Source organism: Podarcis gaigeae (assembly GCF_964106915.1).
Source record: "Podarcis gaigeae genome assembly, chromosome: 3".
NCBI classification, from domain to species: Eukaryota; Metazoa; Chordata; class Lepidosauria; order Squamata; family Lacertidae; genus Podarcis; species Podarcis gaigeae.
The window spans coordinates 58,890,074-58,914,919 of NC_139680.1; the positions used below are offsets into that span (position 1 = coordinate 58,890,074).

Here is a 24,846-nt window from a genome sequence, read left to right on the forward strand (position 1 = left end):
GTATACTTGATCTTGAACACACTTTGAAGGGGAAACGCTATTGAAATCTTTTCTCCTTTTGTTTTAGACGGTTAAAGCCTTACAAAAGGCAGATGAGACCCTGGGAATGTTAATGGAAGGTCTAAGACAAAGAAAATTGGACAATTGTGTCAATATCATACTTGTGGCTGATCATGGTATGACTGTTTTGTTCTTCCATCATTAGGTGCTATCATTAGGCAGGGTGAAGCAACCACCTCAGGCAACAGATGCCTGAGGAGGGAAGGATGGCAAGATGTGTTCAGAGGACAGAGCTGTATGTGCCTTGTGGTCTGCCTGAACCCCCTAACCTTAGTCTACAGCTCACAGGGGTGCTGGGGGATGCTGTCCCATCACTAGTGTTGAAGTAAGATTCTCGTCTGGTTGGCTGCTCAGGGAATGGGCAGGGTGAGCAGGACGCTATCCTGCCCTTTGCCTCAGTCAACAAAATATCTTGGGCCAGCCCCTTTTATGTCTCAGTATAGAGCTTTATTGATCTTGCAAACTAATAATAAAAGTGGTTTTCCCAGCCACTTTGAGCAGCTCCCAACAGAATATTAAAACAGAATAAAACATCAAAGTTTAAAATCTTCTCTAACAGGGCTCCCTTCCAATGTCTTGTAAAAGTCAGATAGTTGTTTATTTCCTTGACATCAGATGGGAAGGCTGCCACGGGGCAGGCGCCACCACTGAGAAGGCCCTCTGCCTGGTTCCCTGTAACCTCACTTCTCGCAGTGAGGGAACCGCCAGAAGGCCCTTGGAGCTGGACCTCAGTGTTCGGGCTGAATGATGGGGGTGGAAATGCTCATTCAGGTATACTGGACCAAGGCTGTTTAGGGCTTTAAAGGTCAGCACCAACACTTTGAATTGTGCTTGGAAATGTACTGGAAGCCAATGTAGGTCTTTCAGGACTGGTGTTGTTGTCACGGTACGGGCGATTGAAGTCCTGGCTGAGGACGTCGGGACCGGGGGCAAGATGGTGGGGTGGGAGCAGTAACGAGAGTCCAGAGGGTCAGGAAGCAAGGAGTCCCGAAGTCAAGGGTCGAGAAGCAAGGAGTCACGAAGTCAAGGGTCCAAGGGTCGAGAAGCAAGGAGTCCTGAAGTCAAGGGTCCGAGGATCAAGAAGCAGGGAGTCAGGAAGCCAAGGTCCAAGAATCAGGAAGCAAGAAGCCAAACACAGCAAGGCAGAAAACATGTTGCTGTGGCAAAGAGCCGAAGGGAAATGCTGACCTTATATCCCTTCCTGGCTCTTGCCACCAGGTGCAGTGAGTTACCAAGTGGCCTCACCTGTGCCTTGCCTCTCCAGAACAAACTTAGGAAGGCCCCAGTCCTGCGAATCCCTACTGGTCACAGGGCCTGGCTCCTGCACGTATCCCTGATAGTTGTATGGTCTTGGCGGCCACTCCCAATATTTGTGGAATAGTTTAACTATCTCTTTTCTTTCCTTAGGCATGGATCAGACATCTTGTGAGAAGATGGAATTCATGACAGATTATTTTGAGGATGTTAATTTTTATATGTACGAAGGACCGGCACCTCGTATTCGATCAAGGAATATTCCAAATGACTTCTTTTCATGTAAGCTTTGGACATAGGATGATAGATCCATAGAATTAGAGAGCTGGGAGGGTTGTGGCAGACCATCTACCACAAACCCCTGCTCAGAACAGGAAATCTAGAGCACCCTCAGCAGATGGCTGTCCATCCATTGCTGAAAAGACCAAAAGGAGGGAGGGAGAACTCAACATCCCTCTGGGTCATCCTTTGACAACCCTTCAGATGTTTTGTGCTACAATTCCCATCAGCCCTATAGCATAACTACCAGCTAGCTGAAATCCACTCTTCCAATGCTGCTTTCTGGATGCAGCCCAATAGATAGGACTGGAACCAACTGTAGCACAGTTCCCCCAGTTCCCATTCCATAGCATCAGTCCAGGAGGATACCATGGTCAATGGTACCAGAAGCTGCAGAGAAATCAAGGAGCAGAAGCAAAGTCACGCTTGCTCATCCCACTCCCTGTAAAAGTCACCCATCAGGGCAAAAAAGCATGACGCAGTCCCACAGCCAAGCTTGAACCTAGATTGGGTTCTTAAATTCTTACAAAACGTCGAAACGGATTAAAGGGGTTGGATAATTATATGTAATTTTGAATCCAGAGTCTAATGTTTTGATTTTCTTCCAAACAGTTGATTCAGCAGGCATTGTTAAAAATCTTACGGTGAGTAAGCATTTAATCTCTCATTTTCCTTGTAGCTTTAGTAAGAAAACAGCAAGTATATTATTATTATTATTAACAGTACATTTGTATATTGTCCATTGTCAACTGCCCTGAGATCTATGGATGAAGGGGGCTTCATCCATAGATTTCAGGGCAGTTCACAATGTAGTTGAAGCATTTTTTCCAAAGTGTAATTTCTGCAGTAGACTCATGTTGTTTTCTTTGGCAGATGTGCTACATGTAACCTATATCAATATATAGATCACAGTTTTTTTATAGGGGTTAGGATAAATAATTTTAAATGTGCAAATACTGGTATATATCAATTAAGGTAGCATCCTAACTTTGCTCTGTGGAACACAGCCATGAATTCTGTTAGGAAAATCAGCACACTGCCATTGGTAAGAACTTTAGTGACTCCTGTCTGGTGTTTTCATCAAGGAATTACAGCATATCTATTTGTGTCTTTGTGTTCTGCAATGTGAAGATCTCACAAGTTCACTTTTCCAATTTTAGTGCCGAAAGCCCACACAGCACCTCAAAGCCTACTTGACTCCAAATTTGCCAAAGCGATTGCACTACGTTAACAATATCCGTATTGACAAAGTTCACCTTATGATGCAGCGGCAGTGGTTGGGTGTGAGGTATGGTACTGATGGTGACCTTATCATCATCATCATTTCTATACCACTTTATATTTTTAAGAAAAATCTCAAAGCGGTTTACAGCATATTAATACATCCAGAATCAAACATTTCTGAAGAAAGTCAAATATAAAGTATACAGTCAAAGCAACATAATTAACAGAAAACTAAAATGTTATCTTAAAGATTTCAAAATAAAACATTACAAAGGAGGTCAACTACAGAATACATATTTAACAAAAACAATTAAAACATTTTTAAAAACTACACATTGCTAAGTGAAGTCAAATATAAAATGCACGTTTAAAACAGCATAATTAACAAGAGAATAAAATATTACCATAAGCATGACACAGCTGTTTGGCAGGCACAAAAAGATGGGGCAAAAGAATCCAATAATTAGGGTTTGTTGTCAGGCATAGCGATGCCCCTCCGGTCTCACCAGGAGCCTCTTTGGTAGGGCTGGGTGAGTCTGGGCCCTGCCCCCTAGGCCAGGTGGACTCTGCGCCAGATTTTGGGGTATCATTAAAGGGCAGGTGCTTTATCTATTCATTCAGATTATACCCATTTTTATATAAAATGTTCTGAGCGGTTTATAAAAAATATTTTAAAAGGGTAGAAACACACCAAAGAAAAAAGAGTTTCTTCCTGGCACCTACTTTGCCGGGAGAGTGTGCAAGTTCCCCAGCAGCCCTTCTTCTCACTGTGACAGAGACCAGTGTCCTTTCTCTCCCTTTTGCAGCCACAGGGAAACAGATCAATTTTTGTCTCTTAGGCCTAGAACTTCATATCTTGTCACCCCTGTGTGCCTCAGTTCCTCAGGCTCCCTTCCTGCAAAAGTGAGCTCAGGTACTGAGATCTTTTCCTTTTCATTCAGCTAGGCTTTGTTCTGCTGTCAGGTGAATACCATTTCATTCAGCCAGCCAGTGTGAACTGCTTCTTGTTTGACTGTTTTTTCTGCTCTGCAATTCTATTCTTTTAGTTTATTTTTTCAGTTTAATTGTTGAGAATATCTCTGTAAGTCACCTTGTGAATGTTAACTTTCTAAGTAAATGTAAAATCACATAAACAAATCAAAACAGAAACTCATAAAATTCCATATTAATGAACCTCTTGAGAATTCCACTGACTTCCACTGAACTGACGTAGTTGTCTCATTATGTCATTGAAGTTTCGCAACTCCTGAGAATGTAGATTTCCTTCATTAATATTTCCAAAGAAATGAAATGATAAATGCAATCATAGGGCCATGTGACCTGACATCTGGACATTTCAGCTTAGTTTTGTCAGAATGCAGTTAGGATAAACCAAACCATGTCAAATCCCAGAGGGCCTGTCCCATTTGGATTTTGCAAGTACAGTGGTACCTTGGTTCTCAAACTTAATCTGTTCCGGAAGTCCATTCCAAAACCAAAGCGTTCCAAAACCAAGGTGTGCTTTCCCATAGAAAGTAATGCAAAACAGATTAATGCATTCCAGACTTTCAAAAACAATCCCTAAAAGAGCAATTTAACATGAATTTTACTCTCTAATGAGACCATCGATCCACAAAATGAAAGCAGTAAACAATGTACTGCAGTCACATAATCAGTCAGTCAGTCAGTCAGTCAGTAGCTGAACTGGGTTCCACACAGTCACAAAAACAGACAAAAAGAGCCACAAAAACAAAAACACAAAATATGGTAAATAGCAAAAATGGACAGACCTCAGCATAACACTCAAAATGGTTCAGCTTCCGAAAAAAGTTCACAAACCAGAACACTTGCTTCCGGGTTTGCAGTGTTTGGGTTCCAAGTTGTTTGAGTACCAAGGCATTTGAGAACCAAGGTACAGAACCACTGTATATTTGCGAATGTTAGACTCATGGAAGCTTTTAGTCAAACTGCTGATGAAACTTCTGATCAAGGCAGAATGCAGACATTTCTGTGTAAAGACAGCAGGCTCATCAATAACAGTTGCTGGGGATCAGTAACAGAAGAAGGCTATTGAGTTCATTGCTCTGCTTGTGCATAGTCAGAAGTATCTGACTGACTACTACCTTCGGAATACGAATAATCCTGAAAGGCAGAGAAGGGGAACTTGTGGCCCTAGCAGCAGCCAACATGGCCAATGGCTCAGGAATGAGAGTTGCTGTAGTCTAGAAGGGCACAGGCCTGGAAGGGCACAGGCTCCCCATTCCTTCTGCATGGCGACACCCATGTCTTCATTTCATAATCCTTGAGGAACACTGTGATTCCTCCATCTTTCTGCATTAGATCCTAACACTTGCGGGCTTTTTAGATTTTAAAATCAGGTGCAGACGTCCGTCCTCACCACCGCTTTCTACACAATTGTACTGATCTCTTGACATCTCATGCAGTTTGAATTTACAATAGCCACACAGTTCAAGGAGCGGGGAATAATTTGTTTTGGCATGTCTTCATTGTTCAACCTTGCATATGAGGAATTTCCAAAGTATCAAAAGTGCTTTCAAATATTGTGTGTGTGTGTGTTGGAGTTATGTGCTGAAGTTACTCCAAATCGTTACACAAGATAATTGAGTCAACATAAAATATTTCCAGTAAATGACTCCTGTAGTTTGGCAGTCTTGTTTATTCCGTCTTGCCTTCCAAAAGTCACAGCAGTGAGTAAGCAAAAAATTTCCAGGCAAATGCAGTCATTGTTAGTCAAAATATTGTAGAATTTCTTTTATGGCTCAAAGGAAAGGAGGAGAAATGGTAAAAAAGGAAAGAAAAGAAATAGTTCTGAAATATGTAAATGAACTACAACTTTATAAAGCTAAATAATTTTTATACAACTATTTCCAAGACGATTATGAGCAACTCTGTGTTTGATGTTGTAGTCATTTTGCTGTAGTTACCCCGTTGTTGCAGTAGTGTTTCCCGCCATAAACACATAAGTGAATGGCGGCTACATCCCCTTTCACACCCATCCACATGTGCTTGGGAGCTGGAGTCGGTCCATGGCTCCCTGACATGTGTCCTTGAGATATAAAGATGAGCATCTTTGGTTCTCACTCTTCCTCTTTGCTACTCAGAACCCAGTTGCAACACTGGTATGCAGACATCATAGCTGCACAAAGTGTAGAGCCACTCCAAAATACAACACTTCCCTGATACACTTACTAATGGCCTAAGAATTGAAGAGTGCCACTGCTTTATTTGAATTTGTCTCCACATTTCAATGTTGATAGTTTCTAAGGCAGATGGCAAGTTTCAAACACAAATAAAAACAGCAAGAAAGCAAGAAAATAATACGAGGACATAGCACCAGACGAGCATCTCTGGTGAGAGTTCCATATGTTTTCCCATCAGCTGCTGCTTTAGTATCATTTTATCTTGGTTAGGTCTTTCTTCTTCCTAGAATAATACCATCCAATCAGAAAACATGCTGTTAGTGAATGTTATGATGCCACAGTGCTATTTGGCTGTGGGAATATATCACTGAGATCAAATTAATCCCATTCAGAGGACAGCAACTTCCTGAGTAGGTGGAGTATTTTCATGCAATCACCCTTTCGAAGCAGAATTATTTACAAAAATTGCTGAAGGGAGTGCCTTTTGACATTGATTGCAAAAATAGCCCCTCTCCAGAGTCAGCTCTTATTTGAAATACTTAATATTTCTTGTTGAAGCTTACATGTTAGTTCAACATCTGTCTTTTTTTAGGTCTAAAAGCTATACACGTTGTGGTGGTGGTAACCATGGCTTTGACAATGAGTTCAAAAGTATGCAGGTAAGGGTTTTTAAAAAATAAACATAGAAAAACGTATTTATCTGTTATTTTCTGTAAGCATTTGCCACAGAATCAACTCCAACATTTCTCATGTCCTGCATGGGTGTTGTTTTACACTAATACATGACTTACAATCCATGGGCCAGAAGGTGTGTTGAGTAGATGCACCACCAAAATGTGAAGTGTGTTGTGAGTCCTCTTTCAGGGTAAAGGAACTACTTGAAGGTTTATGTCAAATCACAAAACCCTGGTTTGCTTATGCACCCAAAATAGTCTAAGCTAGACTGTTAAAAATTACTTTTTTTCTTCTGGAATAAACCTTATGTCTGAAATCAGTAGTTTCTCCCATGTATGGCTTGAGTCAAACTTTTGCTAAACTAGCTTTATTTTATTGTTTTAAACTTGCTGAAAGCTGTTTATTAACACCATTTTTATTATGACTACCCAGGCCATCTTTGTGGCACATGGACCAGGATTTAAAGAAAAAACTGAGGTGAAGCCTTTTGAAAACATTGAGGTTTACAATTTAATGTGTGGTGAGTATTAACTAGATTCTGTCTGTTTTGCCACCAATAGTTTTAAGATTGGAGAAAAGTAAACTGAACTCAGAATGCAGAGAACATTTAATTGCTACACAAAACATATTGTACTACTTCAGGACATAATGCAAACATATATCGTGGAGTTCAGAAAGGTACCTTGAGGTTATAATCCTTCTTCCTACGTGGTAGGTGTACTGAGGAACAGAATAGCTGTTCTGTATTTTGTATTATGAAAAGCAGGCATATCCACTGCTCTGACTTCCAGATTGGGACACCTACAAAGAATGCGACTGAACAGTAGATTCCATGGCCCTTCATCCCATGCGTACATGGTGTGACTCTCTGTATTTAGAGGACATCCTCCTGCCAGTGATGGCAGCCACATTTTTCTTCTTCAGCTTTATGCACAGAGAAAATAGTTCTGCTTAACCCATAAGATGGGAGGACAGTCAACAGTAGGGAGGCAAGCATTTCCACAGCTGAAGCTGTGAGGGCATAATCAAAGGAATGTACTGAAATGATACGGCCAAAGCTGGAGAGTACTACTTATACAGCCCAACTTTTGGCACAGGCCCAATTCACCCATTGACAATGCATGTAGTTGCCCTGTAACCACGGCTGGCCCTCATGTTTGGCTGAGGGAACCAACATGGGACAGCAAGATCATGTGGGAAATGACCACACCAGTAGAAGGAAAAGTAGTATTGGCATGACAGCTTTCTTCATGAGTGATTCATAGGAACACTACCAAGCTACCTCATAAGGAGCCAGACCATTGGTCCATCTCGCTAAGTATTGTTTACATTAACAGTGGCTTTCTGGGGTTTCAGGCCGGGGACATTCGCAACCCTACCTGGATATACCAGATTTTAAACCTAGAACCTTCTTTATGCAAAGCAGATGCTCTAACATGCAGTTCCAGCCCTTTCCCAAAAGCACCATGACAAATTTTCATTGAATTTTACAGTGGGTAAGGTACAGAGTCTAACCAGAGAAGACACTACCATGCCACACAGCACCGTATCAATTTGACCCTAAAACATTCCAGTCAATAACCCGGTGCATTCTTCTCAAGAATCAAAGCAGCTGGCAAAGATGGCAATGTTGGGTTCTTTAGCAGGAAATCCTCGTGCATTTTTATTAACAGCCAAGTTTACATCACCTAGCGGAAATTAGCTCTTGTTCAAGTTAAGCCTTGCACAGAGCCTGCCCCAAAGAAATCATTTTCACTTTCCGTGACAGATCTGCTTAAGATTACGCCAGCAGCAAACAATGGTACACATGGTACCTTGAATCACCTACTGAAGGTTCCTTTTTACACTCCATCACCTGCGAAAGAAGAGTCAGCTCCTTCTTCATGCCCCATGAATTCCCCCGCACCACCAGATGTTTCTGGATGTGTCTGCAGCTTGGTAAGTCTGAACAGGATCAGTAACTCCTAAAACGGTTAGACGTTCATTTCCCACCCCTCACCCAAAAGCAAGAAGTAGTGATAGCCACCAACTTGGATGGCTTTAAAAGAGGATCGGAAAAAATCATGTAGGATAAAGCTACTAACCACATTGGCTATGGGCTACCTCTGCTGTTCAAAACAGGGGTGAGTGCTGTTGCACTCAGGCCCTTTATATGGGCTGCCCATTGACATCTGGTTGGCCACTGTGGATGCTAGGTTAATGACCTTATCCAGCAAGCTCTTTTCATATTTTTGTGGGGTTGTTTTTTTTATTTGAACTTTTAAAATGTGAACTATTTATTTGTGAATCATGTTTTACATTTGCATCAATGGGATTTCTATGCAAAGAATAAGAATTTAAGGATGCTGACACAGGAGTGAAAGCTCCTCCGTTTGCTGATGTTGGGAAGGAAAGAAGGAAGGAAGGAAGGAAGGAAGGAAGGAAGGAAGGAAGGAAGGAAGGAAGGAAGAGGGGAAATGCAGGTTTCTCTCTCTCTCAGGCTTCCTTCTGCAGCAGTGGGTGTTTGGGACCTCCTGCAAGGGAAGGGGGAAAGCAGGTTCACAAGGTATAAAGGTGGGAGGTTTTGAAGGGCATGGTGGGTTTGGTATGGGCTGGCTACTTGGTGGGGTTGGCAAGTGAAGGAAGCAATGGCAGCAGTTCCTTGCACTTTTGTCTGTCTGCTTGTTTTTAGATAACCAATGTAAATGCGATAAATGAAAGATTGAGGCTCACTGATGAAGCAAGTGAGTATTGCCTCTACTCCTTTTCCATCCATCTGTTGCGGCAGTGGAGGGCAGGTGTCGGGGCCTCGGATTAACAGTCTCCTAACTCCCCTCAAGCAGCTGAATAGTGACAGTGGGTAGGGAAATATTTGGGGACCCCAACCCTTCTCAAAGGTGTTGTTGGACTCCCATCAGCCCCAGCCACCATGGCCATTGGTCAGGGATCATGGCCCAACAGTATCTAGAGGGCCATGAGTTTGCCACTCTCCGGGCTATAGGGTAGGGGAGTATGCAAGGAAAGCAGCAGACAGGGGAAAGGCAGAAGTAGAAGGCAAGTTGTTTAGCTAAATGTGAAAGATGAAGTGGTGGATACAGTGGTTAGAGTGCTGGACTAGAACCTGGGAGGCCAGGGTTCAAATTCACACTTGGCCATGAAGCTCGCTGGGTGACCTTGGGCCAGTCACTGTCTCTGATTAAACGAGGACAGGGAAAACCATATGCACCACCTTGAGTTCATTAGAGAAAAAAGGTGGGATATAAATGCAAAAAATAATAAAAATTAAAACCAGAAGCAAGCTAAGTTTGGGAGAGAATATACCAGGCAGCATCTTGCCCAAATTTTCAAATAATCTTTATACCCATGCTCCCCTTTTCAAATTTATTGGAAAGCAAAGACTCTGAATAAACACATGTATTTCATCATAACTTCTCAAAAAGACTGTATTCAGTTGCTGCACACACCCCACCAAAGCCCTCCCCCCTCCCCCCCAGGTCATCACATAAATGTGGAACTCAGTAATTATGGTTTATATTCTAGAGAAGACGTCCGAAGCTTCTAATTTGCCTTATGGTAGACCCAAGGTCTTACAGAAAGAGAATACCTATTGCCTCCTTCACCAGAATAAATATGTAAGTGGATACAGCCAAAACATCTGGATGCCACTATGGAGTTCATATACTGTCAACAAACCAGTAAGTTTTCAGATTTATATACCTTTTGAAGTGCAATGAAAGGCCATACACGGGGAAGGGCTGTGGCAAAACTGCTCATTGCAGGAACATCAGGCAGTTATCACTGTGTTTGTATGTTTGTAAAATGGGCCAGGCAGCAGCCCTTCAGACTGAGTGGTTGTTGGTCTTCTTTGGGGGAAGATGGTACTTAGTGTACGATCAGGGTTACCAAATCGCCACTGGAAAAGCTGCAGCTAAATGGCAGAGCAACATTCTTAGCATGCAAAAGAATGCAATCCATAGATAGGGCCAGGAAAACCCCCAGTATGAAACCCCAGAGAACTACTGCCAGCCACCTTGAGAGCCAGGTTAGGATCTGGGAGACCCGAGTTCAAATCCTGACTTAGCCATGAAAGCTCACTGGGTCACCTTGGGCCAGTCCTTGTGTCTCAGCCTAACCAAGCTCTTAGAGTTGTTGTGAGATTGAAATGGGAGAGCGAGAGTCATGCATGCCACCTTGGACTAGGAAGATTCCACAAACCCCAGTTCACTCAATACTGTAGCAGCTGGGCAAGCCAAAACACCAAGCCCACATGAACTGGCACTGACAACCTGAGCAGCAGAACTTTATGATGCTGCAATATGTGTACTTTGCTTTTTGAGCTAGCAGGGGGAGCACTTCACCACTGGGAAGAAATTCAAAGGGGAGGAGAACAGAGGAATGAGTCACTGCTTGCAGCAGGACTCCTGTCCAACCTCCACCCTGGCATCAATAGTACCAGGTTATTCTGGTAGCTGAGAGAGAAGAGCGGCAAACACCAGGGAACAGCTTTTCCCAGATGGCAAGCAGCTCCTAATCCTCAATGAAATTGCTGAACTAGAGATTCAGAAGACACAAAAGGCTGTACTTTTTCATACAATGCATAATTAACTTACAAGACACTGTGGTGGCCTCTACCTTAGATGGTGATGAAATCTGGGGGAAATAATGTCTATTAGTGATTTTTAGCTATCAAGGCAACATAGAGCCTCCCTTTTCAGAGGAAATGTACCACTGAATGCTAGTTGCTGGTGGAGCAACAGTGGAAAAAAGTTATTGCCTTCTTGTCCTGCATGCATACTTCCCAGAAGCAATGTCCGGCCTGGCCACAGTGGGAAACAGCATTCCCTAGATGGACTTTTGAGCCAATCTTTTCTTGTAATCCAGAAGTGGGAAACCTTTGGCCCCTCCCTGCTATGTCTCGATCAGAATCTTACACCTCTGGTATTCATGAATTAATCTGGTGTGGGTTTACATAGAGCATGGCTAGCTGATGCATCTGTGGCCTTCCAGATGTTGTTGAACTCCAGCTGTCATCACACCCTGCCAGCATGGCTAATGGTCTGGGACTATGGGAGCTGGGGTCAAACAACATCTGGAGTGGGGCACAGGTTTCTCACCCCTGATATGTTCACATTAGGAGAGATGCTTAAATAAACACATAACCTCTCATTTTAAAAATTATTTTTGCACAATAGACAGCTGGCTCAAACCCATGCAAAAGGAACGTGTCTGTTTCTTCTGCTTCTCATCTCTGATAATAATCTCTTAAGGCTTGTTTTTTTGGCACAAGGAAAATGACCTCATTGCAGAGGGAGCTTTTTTTGGCATCCATTTATACTTAGACAGCACAGCAGTTCCACAATGTGAAGCATCTGTTGCCATACTTTAGGGAGACTGCAGCGGGGACAGAGTTGATCCTGGGAGACCTAAGCCAGCCCAGAAAAGCCAGGTGGCATCATTGTGGTAAACATCGGAACATAAGACCATAGGCCTGCCTAGTCCAGCCTCTCATACTACCTAACCACCTGCCTAGTTAAACTGTGGAATTTGCTGTCATAAGGTACTGTGTTGGCCACCAATCTGGATGGCTTCAGAATGAGATTATATGAAGTAATGGCTATTAAAGCTATCAGTGACTGCTAGTAGTCATAATGGCTGAGGTCTACCACCAGTACCAGATGAACACCCAAGTAGTGAGAGTGCCTGTTGCCTTCAGGTTCTGTTTGTGGGCTTCCCATGGGCATTGGGTTGGCCACATAGCTGGACTATAATAGCCTGGCCTGGACCAGCAGGGCAGTCACGGTCCGGGTTATGGGCAGTCAGAGTCCCGGCTTGGTACGTCGGGGCCAGGGTAGAGGTCGGAAAGCAGGAATCAGCAGTCCAGGGTCAGCAGTCCAGAGGTCAGGAAGCCAAGAGTCCACGAATCAGGAAACCAGGAGTCCAGAGGCCAAGAGTCCAAGGGTCAGGAAACCAGGAGTCAGGAAGCTGAGGGTCCAAGAGTCAGGATTCCAGGAGTCGGGAAGCCAAAGCACAGCTATGTTGCCATGGCAAAGAGCCAGAGGGAAATGCTGGCCTTATATACTCCTCCTGGTCCTTGCCACCAGGTGCTATGAGTCTTCTGTCAAGCCTCACCTGTGAGGCCACACCTTACCCTTCCAGGCCAAACTCAGGAAGGCCCTAGTCCTGCGAGGCCCTACCAGTCACAGGGCCCGGCTCCTGCACGCACTCCTGACAAGTTCCATGTTCTGAACCTCGCAAGCAGGGCAGGAGAGCAATTGCACTCTTCTGCTACTGTCCCCCCACAACTGGTATTCAGAAGCACACTCCCTCTCTGATCTGTGGCAAAACATACAGCATTCTCACCCGGCCTTCCTCTTTCTGCCTTGGTTCTCCCCTTCCTTCTGATCATTACCAGCACTTGTGAATCAGCGAAGGAGCATTGGATCAAACGGGAGGAGCCCTATGGTCTGCTTTTCTGACATTACAGTGGTACCTCGGGTTACATACGCTTCAGGTTACAGACTCCGCTAACCCAGAAATAGTACTTCAGGTTAAGAACTTGGCTTCAGGATGAGAACAGAAATCGTGCTCCAGCGGCACAGCAGCAGCAGGAGGCTACATTAGCTAAAGTGGTGCTTCAGGTTAAGAACAGTTTCAGGTTAAGAACGGACCTCTGGAACGAATTAAGTACATACCTGAGGTACCACTGTATCTGAGAAGACCCTAGAAGCGGTCCAGCAAAAGCAAATTTGCAGAGGTGGCACCGGAGACTGCTGAGACCCCCTGCTTTAAACCTATCCAAACCAGATGCTACTTTGGCCACCCTCCAAGCTTCCTGGTGGCACTTTCACATACATGCAGCTCTGTTTTGGTCCTTATATTCACTCCCACAGAAACCATTGCCACAGAGCAGGCAAATGAGATGAGAGTTTGGAGAGGGTGGGGAGTGAGGGCTTTATGGGGCTATATCCAGCTTGCTGACCAGGGGTTTACTACTCCAGTTTTTAAAAAGCAGCATTTCAATAGTGGTAGTTTTGTTTTCAATCCATTTCCTAGTGATTCCCAACATAGAATTTACTTTTTCCTCACAGCACACATAATGTTTTACCACATCCTGAAGATGTGTTTTTGATGGCAAATACAGTTCAATGTAACTTGATGCCATTTATTTATTTATTTTCAATTCACCAAGCCTGGAAAGAACCGTTTGTAGCTCTTCATCATTCCTTTTTGTCTTTACTACCCTGAATTATTTACAGAACTATTATCTGCAAATGTGGCTGTTTCACTGTTCACTCCTAACCTTAGAAACAAGTTAAAAAGCACCAGTCTTAATAGACACTGCCAGAGAAGTTAGAGAAGTTTCCTTTTTTTTAATGGTTGCCCTTAATGTTTTTAGTGACAATGTAATGTTTTAGCTAGATAGTTTGTAGGTGTTTTTTTTTCAGCACAGTGGGGAAAATATTCTAGCTAGAGGTTTACAATGCTTTTCATAAGGTATGAAAAAGAAGCCAGCACTTCTTGAAGTGGGTGTGTACAAAGAGTTTTGATGCTGAGACATCAATAAAAATGTCATTAGCTGTAGGAGTAAGGCTTTGAGTAGATGCTAAAACCTGATGTATGCCAATAACTGCTATCTGCCCTTGCTATCTTTCAACAAGAGAGGAGGGTAGCCTCCAGATATACTAACAGCCTTGCTCACTAGTTATTTTCCAGCTCCTGTTGTGTGGTATTTGTTCTCCTTTTGCAGGCAGTGAAATCAAAAGAGCCTTAAAAGGAGATCCACATCAGGATTTCTCTGGACTACCTGTTTATTCAGCATTCATACTGATTCACTTGTGCAGTGTCAATCATTCCTTCTTCTCACTAATTCCAGTGTATTTCCCTGTCACTTTCCTAACTGCAAAAAGTCTGCTTCTTTTAAAAAGTGAATTAATTGGGCTAGGGTGAGAAAGCCCTTTAAGTCGCTTTAATCGTACAAGCCTAAATTTCCAGTATGTGTTTTAATCCCTTCTACGAAATATTGCCAGACTGGAGGTGGCCACAATCAGGGTAGACCTACAAATGGAATCAAAATTATAGCAGAATCTCATGATAGACCCATTTTTGGTTACATGGAGATGTTTATACAATCCATTCTGATGAAGGAATACCACCATGAGGTGACATTTTCTGTTATTTTTTCTACAGTTACATATTCTCTATCTATCTGCCTATATCTAGTTTGGCCCTTAAGCATCAGGGGCATTGAAGTACCAGTGTTGGCTCAGAAATCCATCCCATTATTTTTTTTGATAGCCAGCATATCCTGAGCTAGTCCCTTTAGGTTATAAAAAGCACTTTGTCGTGAGTCAGTGAAATAGCAGTGTCAGTAGCCAGATTTCCTGAGGCAGTGATTTAGGGGAAAACTATGATTTTTCCCTCTGACTGTTGGCAAAGTTTAGGAGGAAAAACCCACCTCCTGCATAGGAAAGATTTGGTTGTACCGAGTCACCAACCCCTCCTACACACACACACACACACACACACACACACACACTCATTCACTCATAGACTCATTCACTCTTTTGAAAAGAAAGTAAACACCTTCGTGTTGCAGATTATTGAAATTGTCCTGCAGTGTATGATCTGTAATTGAGCCCCATTTTCTATTTTTTTGTCATGAATGTGGCCTGCCAGGCCTCTTAGATTGGCCCTCAGGATTCTCCTCAGGCCACCCCACACCTTGTGCTGGCTCTGCTCCATGTCATCTTCAAATGTTTTTTCCTGACTGAGATGTGGCCTTGACCCATGATAATGTCTCTTGCTTCCCTGCCTCACTGGGGATATGCATTATGTGTGTGTTGTGTTGTGTTGTGTTGTGTTGTGTGTAAAATATCTATATCTATATCTATATCTATATCTATATCTATATCTATATCTATATCTATATCTATATCTATATCTATATCTATATCTATATCTATATCATCTATAGATATATGTTTTTGTGTAGTTAGAATGCAGTCTCCTCTACAAAAGCAAGAGTCCCATCCATTGCTCTGCCCACTTTCCTTTCTGGCCCCACCCACTTTTTGTTGGCCTATGTCCACCACTGACATGTGGCCCTCAGAAGGCTTTCCTACAAGGAGATTTGATTCATGGGATGCATACCACTTGGTTCCTCAACACTTGGTTACACTTCAGTTCCATGACTTTTCAGCTGCATGTCAGAAATCACCTCACTGAAAACTGTGGGCATTTGCTGTGGCATTGGACCATGTGGAAGTTCTGTCTATGGCTGTTGCTTCATGTTGGGTCATTCACACATGCCACTCATTCCTGGATTGGCACATTCATGAGTCTGATATAGAAATACGACTAGTTGGATGAGATTTTGAAAATGGGCCCATAACTGGTTGGTTTTTTTTAAAAGTGCTGTATAAAGATAAAAAGGGCATTGAAGAACATCTGAACTGAGTAGGGTTTGCATCTCTGGATCAATGAGTTTGTGGGATCTTTTTTTTTATGCCTTATTTATATATTTTCTTTTTTCCCTTATACCGCTTAAGAAACACCAACACCACCCCTGGAAGTGGCTGGGTGATGGCCTGGCAGTCAAAAGCAACTGCTTCCAAATGCTGTAGTTAAAAGTCCCACAAAATGCAAATAAATTATGCCTCTTGACACATTGATTACTGTTTCCTGTTTAAAGCATGCTCTTCTTACCAAAGGCAGTGACTGTACTTTTCCTCTCAGTCTGACCTACCATGCAGCTTGAACTAAGCATTATAAGAGACACTAGGCTGCCACTACTTTGCTTGCTGGTCTCTGCTTCTCATCAACTGGCAGAGTTGGCAGGGGTGGCAGAGTAAGGCACAGCCCAATGACACAATGTTAAAGAAAATACCTAAGGAAAGGCAGAGAACAGCAGAAATTTGGTGTCTCTGGCCCCATCTTTTAAAACTCTAAGATAAAGGTTGTTGGGTTTTTTTTAAAAATCACCTGAAAGTATTTCTGCTATAAGTTGAGGAAACACAATTAACACATTGCCTTACTTGATAAATTTGTTTTTGTTTCTTTATTGTTTCTACACTGACAGAGGTCCTGGGGTTCCCTATGGGAGGTTTCCCCCCAGTCCTACCTGCAGATCTTGAACCAAAGGAGGCCAGGAAGGCATACATGATGCAATCTCTGTGAAGCTCCAGTTTGAGTCACCCATCTAAACTTGTTGATTAGAGCCAATAGGGCAAATGCCTTGCGTCTTTAATCCAAAAGCTGCTTTGATCTTTGCTGCAACTGCTTTACATTGGGCTGACTTCCCCTCCTTCCTCCCCATCCATTATCAAAATGCTGAAGGACCAAGGAATAAACAGACTGGAAAGAAGGGCTAAAGTCCATTTCTATTTTTAGCACGGACATGATTCATTATAAAAATAGGAAAAGAAAGAATCAATGAAAGCTAGGCTAGGAAGTCACAAAACTGTAGGTTAGCCACGACTGTGGGTGTAATACTCTCTCTCCCCCCCCCCTTTCCAGGCGGGAAATGCATCTTCCCTTCCTCCCCCTGCTCCAGACTGTCTGCGGCCTGATGTTAGAATCCCTGAAGCTAAGAGCCAAAACTGCTCCAACTACCAGCCAGACCTGAACATCACCCACGGTTTCCTCTACCCTCCCAGTTAGTAGTGCTCTTTATATAGAAAAGATCATAATGTTGTAATCGGCTGGATGTGGCTGGGTGTTTAAAAACATATACACAGCACTGAAACAACCCACTGGGGATAAGCATGGCATTAAAAAGGGAGAGAGGGGGGGGTATTTCAGTGGTGTTTCTTTTGTGAAAGAATAGCTTTGCTATATTATAGTCACTGCCTTCTGTAGTACAAGACCACAAGGCTCCTCAAGACATAGTTAAATATTTTTCTTCAACAGGCTTAGATTTACATTGAGTAAAGAGATATGTAAACGTTGCATGGAAAGGAATCTGTTAGAAACCAGGCTCACGGTGATTCATTTGCACATAACATGGAGACATGGCTTGTTTTAACCATGCTTTGTTCATTGTACAACGAGGCAAGCAAACAAGCCACAGATAGTTTCTCCAAAGCTTGGTTTGTTTTCCAGTTGCTGCTGCCTTGTGCCTCTGTAGCTTGGTGAGCATCTGGGGTGAGGTGGCCAAGCAAACCATTTTTAAGCAAGATACTTGGCTTCTGACATAACACTAGATAATAGTTTAAACAAACCATGGTTCATAAGCCAAAAACAAACCATGGCATCTCATTGTGCTTTGTTGCCAGAAAACTAATCATGGGAAAGGTCATTGTTGGCTGACTGAAACCCTGAAGAGAAGAATTTCACACTTTTGCTGCAGGGTCCACATGTGTCTTTCTGTTACTACTATGTTTGATCCTATGTTTTCATGCAAGCGGGCAGAAAGTTATTAAATAATAAAATTTAAGAGGTATTTTAATGAATAGATCCACCAGAATCGTAAACAAAATTGTGCTCAGCTTAAAATAATTTTGGTTTAGTTTTCATGATTTACAAACTATTAATCCCATTTTTTCCCCACAGACTTCAATTCAACTGCAGATGAACAATATGATGCTTTACTTACCAGCAACATTGTTCCCATGTACAAAGAATTCAAAAGTAAGTGCTGATAATGGCCAACACTTTGATAGTGCATTATTTACCTGAGAGTTTATGCTTACATTCTGGCCTCTTCTGGTCTGTGTGGTCATGAGACAGAGAAGCCAAACTGATTCAGCATAACAGTTCCCCTTGTAGCTGATTCTATCTCACTGTACTTTCAATTGCAGGATTATGGGATTACTTGCATAATGCGCTGCTTCCAAAATATGCTACAGAGAGAAATGGGCTAAATGTGATCAGTGGGCCTATTTTTGATTATAATAGTGATGGACACTTTGATTCCCTTGACATTATTACACAGTAAGTAAAGAAAAAAAGGTAACCAATTTAAATGTTAGCATGTGGCACGAGTTTCATTTTTATTTATTCATTTAAATCACTTACCGTATATCCCACTGTTCTGTCAAGCATCACAGAGTGGCTTACAAACAATAGCCAGTCTGCCATCTGCTCAGGGTTTCCCAAACTTGGGTCTCCAGCTGTTTTTGGACTACAACTCCCATCATCCCTAGCTAGCAGAACCAGTGGTCAGGGATGATGGGAACTGTAGTCCATAAACAGCTGGAAACCTAAGTCTGGGAAACCCCATGCTAGATTTTAAGCGAGTTACAGCAGGTTCTCAGTCACAAGTCAGCCAAGAAATCAAGTTATACCATGTAGAATGACTGGCTGTATGTGGGCCAGCTGATACCAACATCTGGCTTGAAAAGAATAGACAGGTGTTTTGGCAAGGCAGCTGTGGCAATGCCTCTCCAAAGGGGTATAGGAGAATGTGATGCTAATGTTCAATACAAAGATGAAGGTCTACCAGGTTTGTATGTTGAGCACACAGTTTTATGGAAGTGAGTTGTGGGCACTGCCAGGAGCGACACCTCAATGCCTTCCACATGTGCTGCATTTGGAGGATTTGGGGTATCACATTCCCACCATGTTCACATTCTTGTCTCAACGACATCTACACTGGCTTAGTCATGTCCACAGAATGGAAGATGGCAGGATCCCCGAGGACGTGCTGTATGGGGAGCTGGCTTCAGGCACCAGGCCCATTGGCAGACCAGTTCTGCATTACAAAGATGTCTGCAAACATGACGTGAAGGCTGGCAACATTCACCTCACCATGTGAGAATCCCTTACAGACAACTGCAGTGCCTGGAGACAGACAATCAGGTTGTACCTCCATAGCAATGACCAGAGGAGGGATGTCCGCTGGAAGGAGCGCAGAGAGAAGAAACACCATGGTGCATCTGCAGCAGCACAACTGGACACCTTTAATCTGGCCCTGCTACAATAAAACATGTCTCTTCTGCATTGGTCTCTACAGCCACAGCAGGCACTGTAACTCTCCAGCAGTTTGACTTCACCCAAAGACACACTCCTCCATTGTCTCTCGAGACAAATGGATGCCAGCGATCCAGTGTGGGCTGGCTGATACCAGCATCTGGCTTGAATAGACTAGAATAATTCCAGCCTCATTCCCTGGATCTTTGCTCTGGGAACAACAGCTGCATTGCTGACCACAATTTACCTACAAATCAGGGGGGCCAACCTGAATGAAATATTGTGGGGGCCCAGCCAAGCCCCACCCCACATATTTGATCACATGACGCAGTGCACACACTATTTGAATGGGAATGCCCATCAACTTTGTGGGGGCCTGGCCCCCTCAAATATTTTATTGTGGGGGCTGAAGTCCCCATGGCCCCTAGGAGTTAGCTCCTATGCTGCAAATCAATTATTATTATTATTATTATTATTATTATTATTATTATTATTATTTATACCCCACCCATCTGGCTGGGCCTCCCCAGCCACTCTGGGCAGCTTCCAACAAAATATTAAAATACAGTAATGCATCAAACATTAAAAGCTTCCCTAAACAGGTCTGCCTTCAGATGTCTTCTGGAGTATGAAGTTCTGCTGATCTGTTTGATATGCTCTCTAATGGACCCAGGATAATTTCTTGCCAGCTGCCAGTTTTGTAAAGAATATTTGCAAGTTCTGGGCAGTTTGGCTATGCAAATAGGTTTATGGTCCGGGTTTTACTGGATTTGCTGTTTTCTAGGCTAGACTTGATGCCACATTTTTCAAATATGGTTTGGACAGAGGGAAAGAATTTCTGCCACAATGTAGGTGGATGGATGAGATGACAGACTAGAGCTTCCTTCCAGTCAAAGGGCTTTAATATCCTGTCAGCCACACTGTGCTGTTTAAAAGCTTTTATAAACAGATCAAAATCTGTAAAAAGTTAGTCATGGCAAGATAACCCTACCCACTTTTTGAAGAGAGAGCTCATACAGGAATTACTCTGTGCATTAAGGGACTGCATTTGCATGAATATCTGTGACACTGCTTCAGTTTCAGCTAATGGAATCTTCTTTGTATGATTGATAAGAAAACTAATTCCAGGGGCATCAGAATTTCACTCTTACAGTTCCTTTTCAATTATTGTTTCTTGTTAAATGTTAATACAGTTTCAACTAAAAAAATAGAAAATCAGTGAAATGCAATGAAAAGGCAGAAGTTTATTCTTTCAGCCTTTTGACCCCAGATACAACCATGCACATCAAAGGAATTATCCAATCTAAAAAACTGCTAAAATTGTATGCCTTTGTTGGTTAAAATTTTGGACAGAATATCAATCCACATTGATTCACAATTGCAGTCCCATACCCACTTGCCTCAAGTAAACCCAAATGAATTAAAAGGGAGTTACTTCTGAGTAAATATGTACAGGATTGTGCTGTAAGTTACTGAAACTGAAAATTGCTGGTTAGGTATATGCAGTATCTCTTTTGCAACAGACAGTGTAATCCTACCTAACGAGTGCTGATTTCCTTCTGCCTCCAGTTATGGAGCTATTCTCCATAATATTTCCACAGGGTAGGTAGTTGTAATTTCATTGAATGAAATGGTGTGAATATAATTTTACAAAAAGTATAGATTTTGGTAAACAGCCTTTAATTGATCTCCTTTCACAGCCATGTAGGCAATTCACAGATTCCCATCCCAACCCATTACTTTGTTGTACTGACTAGCTGTGAGGACCAAGCCAACACCCCACTGAGTTGCTCAGGCTCGCTGAGTGTCCTGCCCTTCATCCTTCCTCATCGGCCTGACAACTCTGAGAGCTGTGGTGTAAGTATAACATCATTCACTTCACATGCCCCTGCTCTTTGTATTGGAGATGCGGTTTCTACAAATGCGGCCATCTGAGAAGTCTTTAGTGTCCAGTAAAAATTCAACACGAGGCCTAGCCTAAGAGATCATTCCAACTGACTCTCAACTTACTGTTATTCAGACCACTTGTGACATAGTGGATAAGAGACTAAGGACTTATCTATACCTCCATTTTCCCACCGCTTTTCCCCAGGGAAAGTTGATCTTTAGTGCTGAATTGGTACAAACAGCAATTGGGTTTTAAGTGGATTGCTATTTGTTCTAATTTATCACTAAAGAGCAGATTTCCCAGTGGAAAACACATCTGGAGGGCTACAATTCCCCAGTTCCTGTGTTAGTATATATGCATGAAAGTCAGAAATGCAGTTTTGAATAAGCAGGAATTAGATTTTTAAATGGTTGCTGAAGAAAAGTTCTGCCAGTTGTGAACAGATGTAATTTATCTGAAGTGCATTGCCATCTCTTGCTTGGTTTATCCTATTTCTTGACTGTGGGCATCCTGGGACATGCTGTCCAATTCTGCTCTCCAGTGAAATTGACACAGCTGGCAAAAAAGGGTTATCAGTTATGCCTCCCCATCACAATGCCCTAGTGCTGGTTTATAAAGTAATACTTTCCTTTTGAAAAAGCACCAAGGTGGCATTGATGGAATTGGACAAGGCTTTTTTGCATCATTTAGTCACAGGACAACGTAAGCCACATATAACTGGGCGTGCTTTGTAAGCGACTTCTCCTCCTCTAGCTGGAGTGGCTGTGGTGGCATTTAAAATGAGAAAAGCATAACAGCTGAATGATGGTAATGCACAGTATCCAGAGTGGAGATATGCCACTCAGTGGCTGTTCAAAGCATCTGAAAATGTGTACATGATTTCTGCTCCAAGGGTCAGCACTTGGCATACTGTTAAGCACTAACTAGGTAGTGCCAATAGCTGAAGTAAAAAAAAAAGTAGTTTTTGCTTGTAGCATTTGCCTTCGGCCTTCCCCTCCCTCTTCCCAAATATGGCATAAAGGACTTGCTGTGTTTGTTCATTCTGATAAGTCATAGCTCATTGTACTGTTGTAAGGAAACTGTTAAAAGATAGTGAACAAGTTCCAAGGGCAAAGGAAACATTCAGCAGATTGCCATGGCCTAGTTACCCCAATCCACAGTGACAGAAATTTAATTAGGAAAAATAATAAAGATGTAAGGCATTTGTATGCAGAAATTCCTTGCACTACTGCAACATTGTTTTTTTTTTTTTTTTGCCTGCTGATGCACAATTGAAGTTCTTGTGTTTGTTTGCTTTGTCAGGATGGGCAGCCGGAATCACTGTGGGTTGAAGAAAGAATTCATACTCATACAGCTCGTGTCCGTGATGTGGAGCTTCTGACGGGTCTGGATTTCTACCCAGAGAGAAATCAACCTCTGTCTGAAATCCTACAACTGAAGACATTTTTGCCAATATTTACAACTCTTTTTTAATGAGTGTGTGTAATTTATTAGGTCTTCTTAAAATGGTTCCTTCCTTGCCAGTTGGAAGAACCCAGAACACAAACCGATGCATGTTTACTTGGAAGCAGGGATGTGAGGAGATGACCATTTCATTTCTTATTTTTTCCAATCTTAAATTGAGTTCTCCACATTTTGCAACAATTTGCTATTTTTCTTTAAAAAACACCCTCATGAAAATTCATCACATTTTAGTTCAAACATTTTTATAAACAGTTTCGACTCATGTACACATTTTGCAAACAATTTCCCCTAATATAATGCATTTTTGTAAACATTGTTTGGTTGGAGAACTACAATGGAAAAATCAGATAAGGGTGGATAGGAACAGATAAGCTGTGTTTGGATATTGTTTGACAGATTGGGCTTTAAATAAACAAACAAACATGCAATATATACTGGATCAAATTTATCCTCAATCCTTTCTCAGAAGTCAGTCACTTGTGTATTCAGTGGGAATGAGTGTGTTTAAGATTTCAGCCTCAATTACAGATCTTCAGGCTATTAGGGTAATAAATGATGACAGGAAAAATCTCTCCCAGCATTCCTGCAGCTCCATGTTCCACGTGGTTTCCTGGAATTTCTCCCTCCCTCCCTCTCTCTTTTGATGGTGCAAGGACTTCAGATTACATGAAACTACTGAATTTGAACTTTTAACATATGAATAAAATAAAATCTAAAGGTTTAAAAGCATTTTGTATATAATAATAGAATGTGCCACTGAAATTATGAACAGGAACAAACTTGCAAAAGAAAGAAAGAGAGTTTCAGCTGCTGTCAAGAATATTGCTACATGTTATTGTGTTATCATGAGGGGCTGCACGCCTGTTCACTTCACTTGCCAGCACCACTAGATTTGGGTATTTCTTAATCAGGACTCAGTCCCAACCCTTTAGTTGCAATATAGGGGCTAAAATGCCACTTTGCTGAGTAGTTGTCCAGCTATGCAACTGAATTATTCAGTGTGCAGATTCATATGCAGAGCTGTCGATTTTTGAGTTGGAATTTGACCCTTCAAAAGTAGCTTCTTTGAGTGCCGTATTAACCTTGAAAGCTTAATTATTGTCAGGAGATGAACACAAAAACATAAACATGAGTGCATACAGTGAACAGGCAGGAATTTTCCAATACAGTACTGTGTATTCTTGAGGACTACTTACTAATGGGAAAACTTTTCTGTTGACGTCTGTGTCAGGGAGACCCAGCCCTTCAATCTCACTTGTATAAACACAAGCTTAGGTATCTGTGCTTTGCTAATTTTCTGCCAATATTTACTCAAAAAACCCTTGTAGCTTGTGTAGAAAGCTTAGACATGATATAGACACCTATACAAAAGACAGGATGAACTTTAAACAAAGATTGTTGGTTTATTAAGGTGGGTGTTAGGCTTATAAGGGGATACAGAGACCTACATTGGGGTCTTAAAGTGGCTTGATGACACTAGTTTTTTGCTGGTTTTTACCTCCGGCCAAATTCCTTAAACCTCTAGCCCAGCCAAATACTTCCACAACCCAGTGCAACTGCTGGGGACCCTCTGTCTTTGTAAAATTTCTCCTGGCTGCTTGGAGAGTTCAGCTAACTTTAGAACACTGCTTACATCACCTTTTTCTGGTAAGACATTTAAAAAGGACAGCCTTTTAGACCAACTCAGTTACTTTCTCCCTGATCCAGACCCTGCCTAATAAATACTCAAATTGGCTGTGCCTCTCTCCTCTCAGAACGCTAAACAGCTTTGTGCAATAACGTAACAGTACAAGGCTTTAGACAGTCTCTGTTGTAAGGGGCAGGTTAAAAGAGCCTGCTTACACCATTTGTTGCACAACTGCCTGGCAAGGCAGGCCAGTCACATTTCTCAAATGATCCAGAAATCACTGCCACTACGCCCCTCTTAACCTCTACAGGTTAAGTGTGGGAGGTCAAAGGAGCAGACACAGCAGA

The 24,846-nt window shown here is 42.3% G+C and overlaps 1 protein-coding gene across 1 annotated transcript in view; it reads left to right on the forward strand.

Annotated features, from left to right (window-relative positions):
* Positions 1–23,304, forward strand: part of ENPP3 (ectonucleotide pyrophosphatase/phosphodiesterase 3) — a 44,760-nt gene extending 21,456 nt beyond the window's left edge. The window contains exons 10-23 of the mRNA XM_083731189.1: positions 68–176; positions 1,468–1,596; positions 2,206–2,237; positions 2,754–2,881; positions 6,550–6,616; positions 7,065–7,152; positions 8,401–8,570; positions 9,304–9,355; positions 10,152–10,306; positions 17,127–17,265; positions 18,162–18,239; positions 18,410–18,542; positions 21,221–21,377; positions 22,711–23,304. Of these exons, the coding sequence (XP_083587315.1) occupies positions 68–176; positions 1,468–1,596; positions 2,206–2,237; positions 2,754–2,881; positions 6,550–6,616; positions 7,065–7,152; positions 8,401–8,570; positions 9,304–9,355; positions 10,152–10,306; positions 17,127–17,265; positions 18,162–18,239; positions 18,410–18,542; positions 21,221–21,377; positions 22,711–22,881 (1,608 nt within the window). The 3' untranslated portion in view covers positions 22,882–23,304. The remainder of the gene's footprint in view (positions 1–67; positions 177–1,467; positions 1,597–2,205; positions 2,238–2,753; positions 2,882–6,549; positions 6,617–7,064; positions 7,153–8,400; positions 8,571–9,303; positions 9,356–10,151; positions 10,307–17,126; positions 17,266–18,161; positions 18,240–18,409; positions 18,543–21,220; positions 21,378–22,710) is intronic.
* Positions 23,305–24,846: the final 1,542 nt, after the last annotated feature.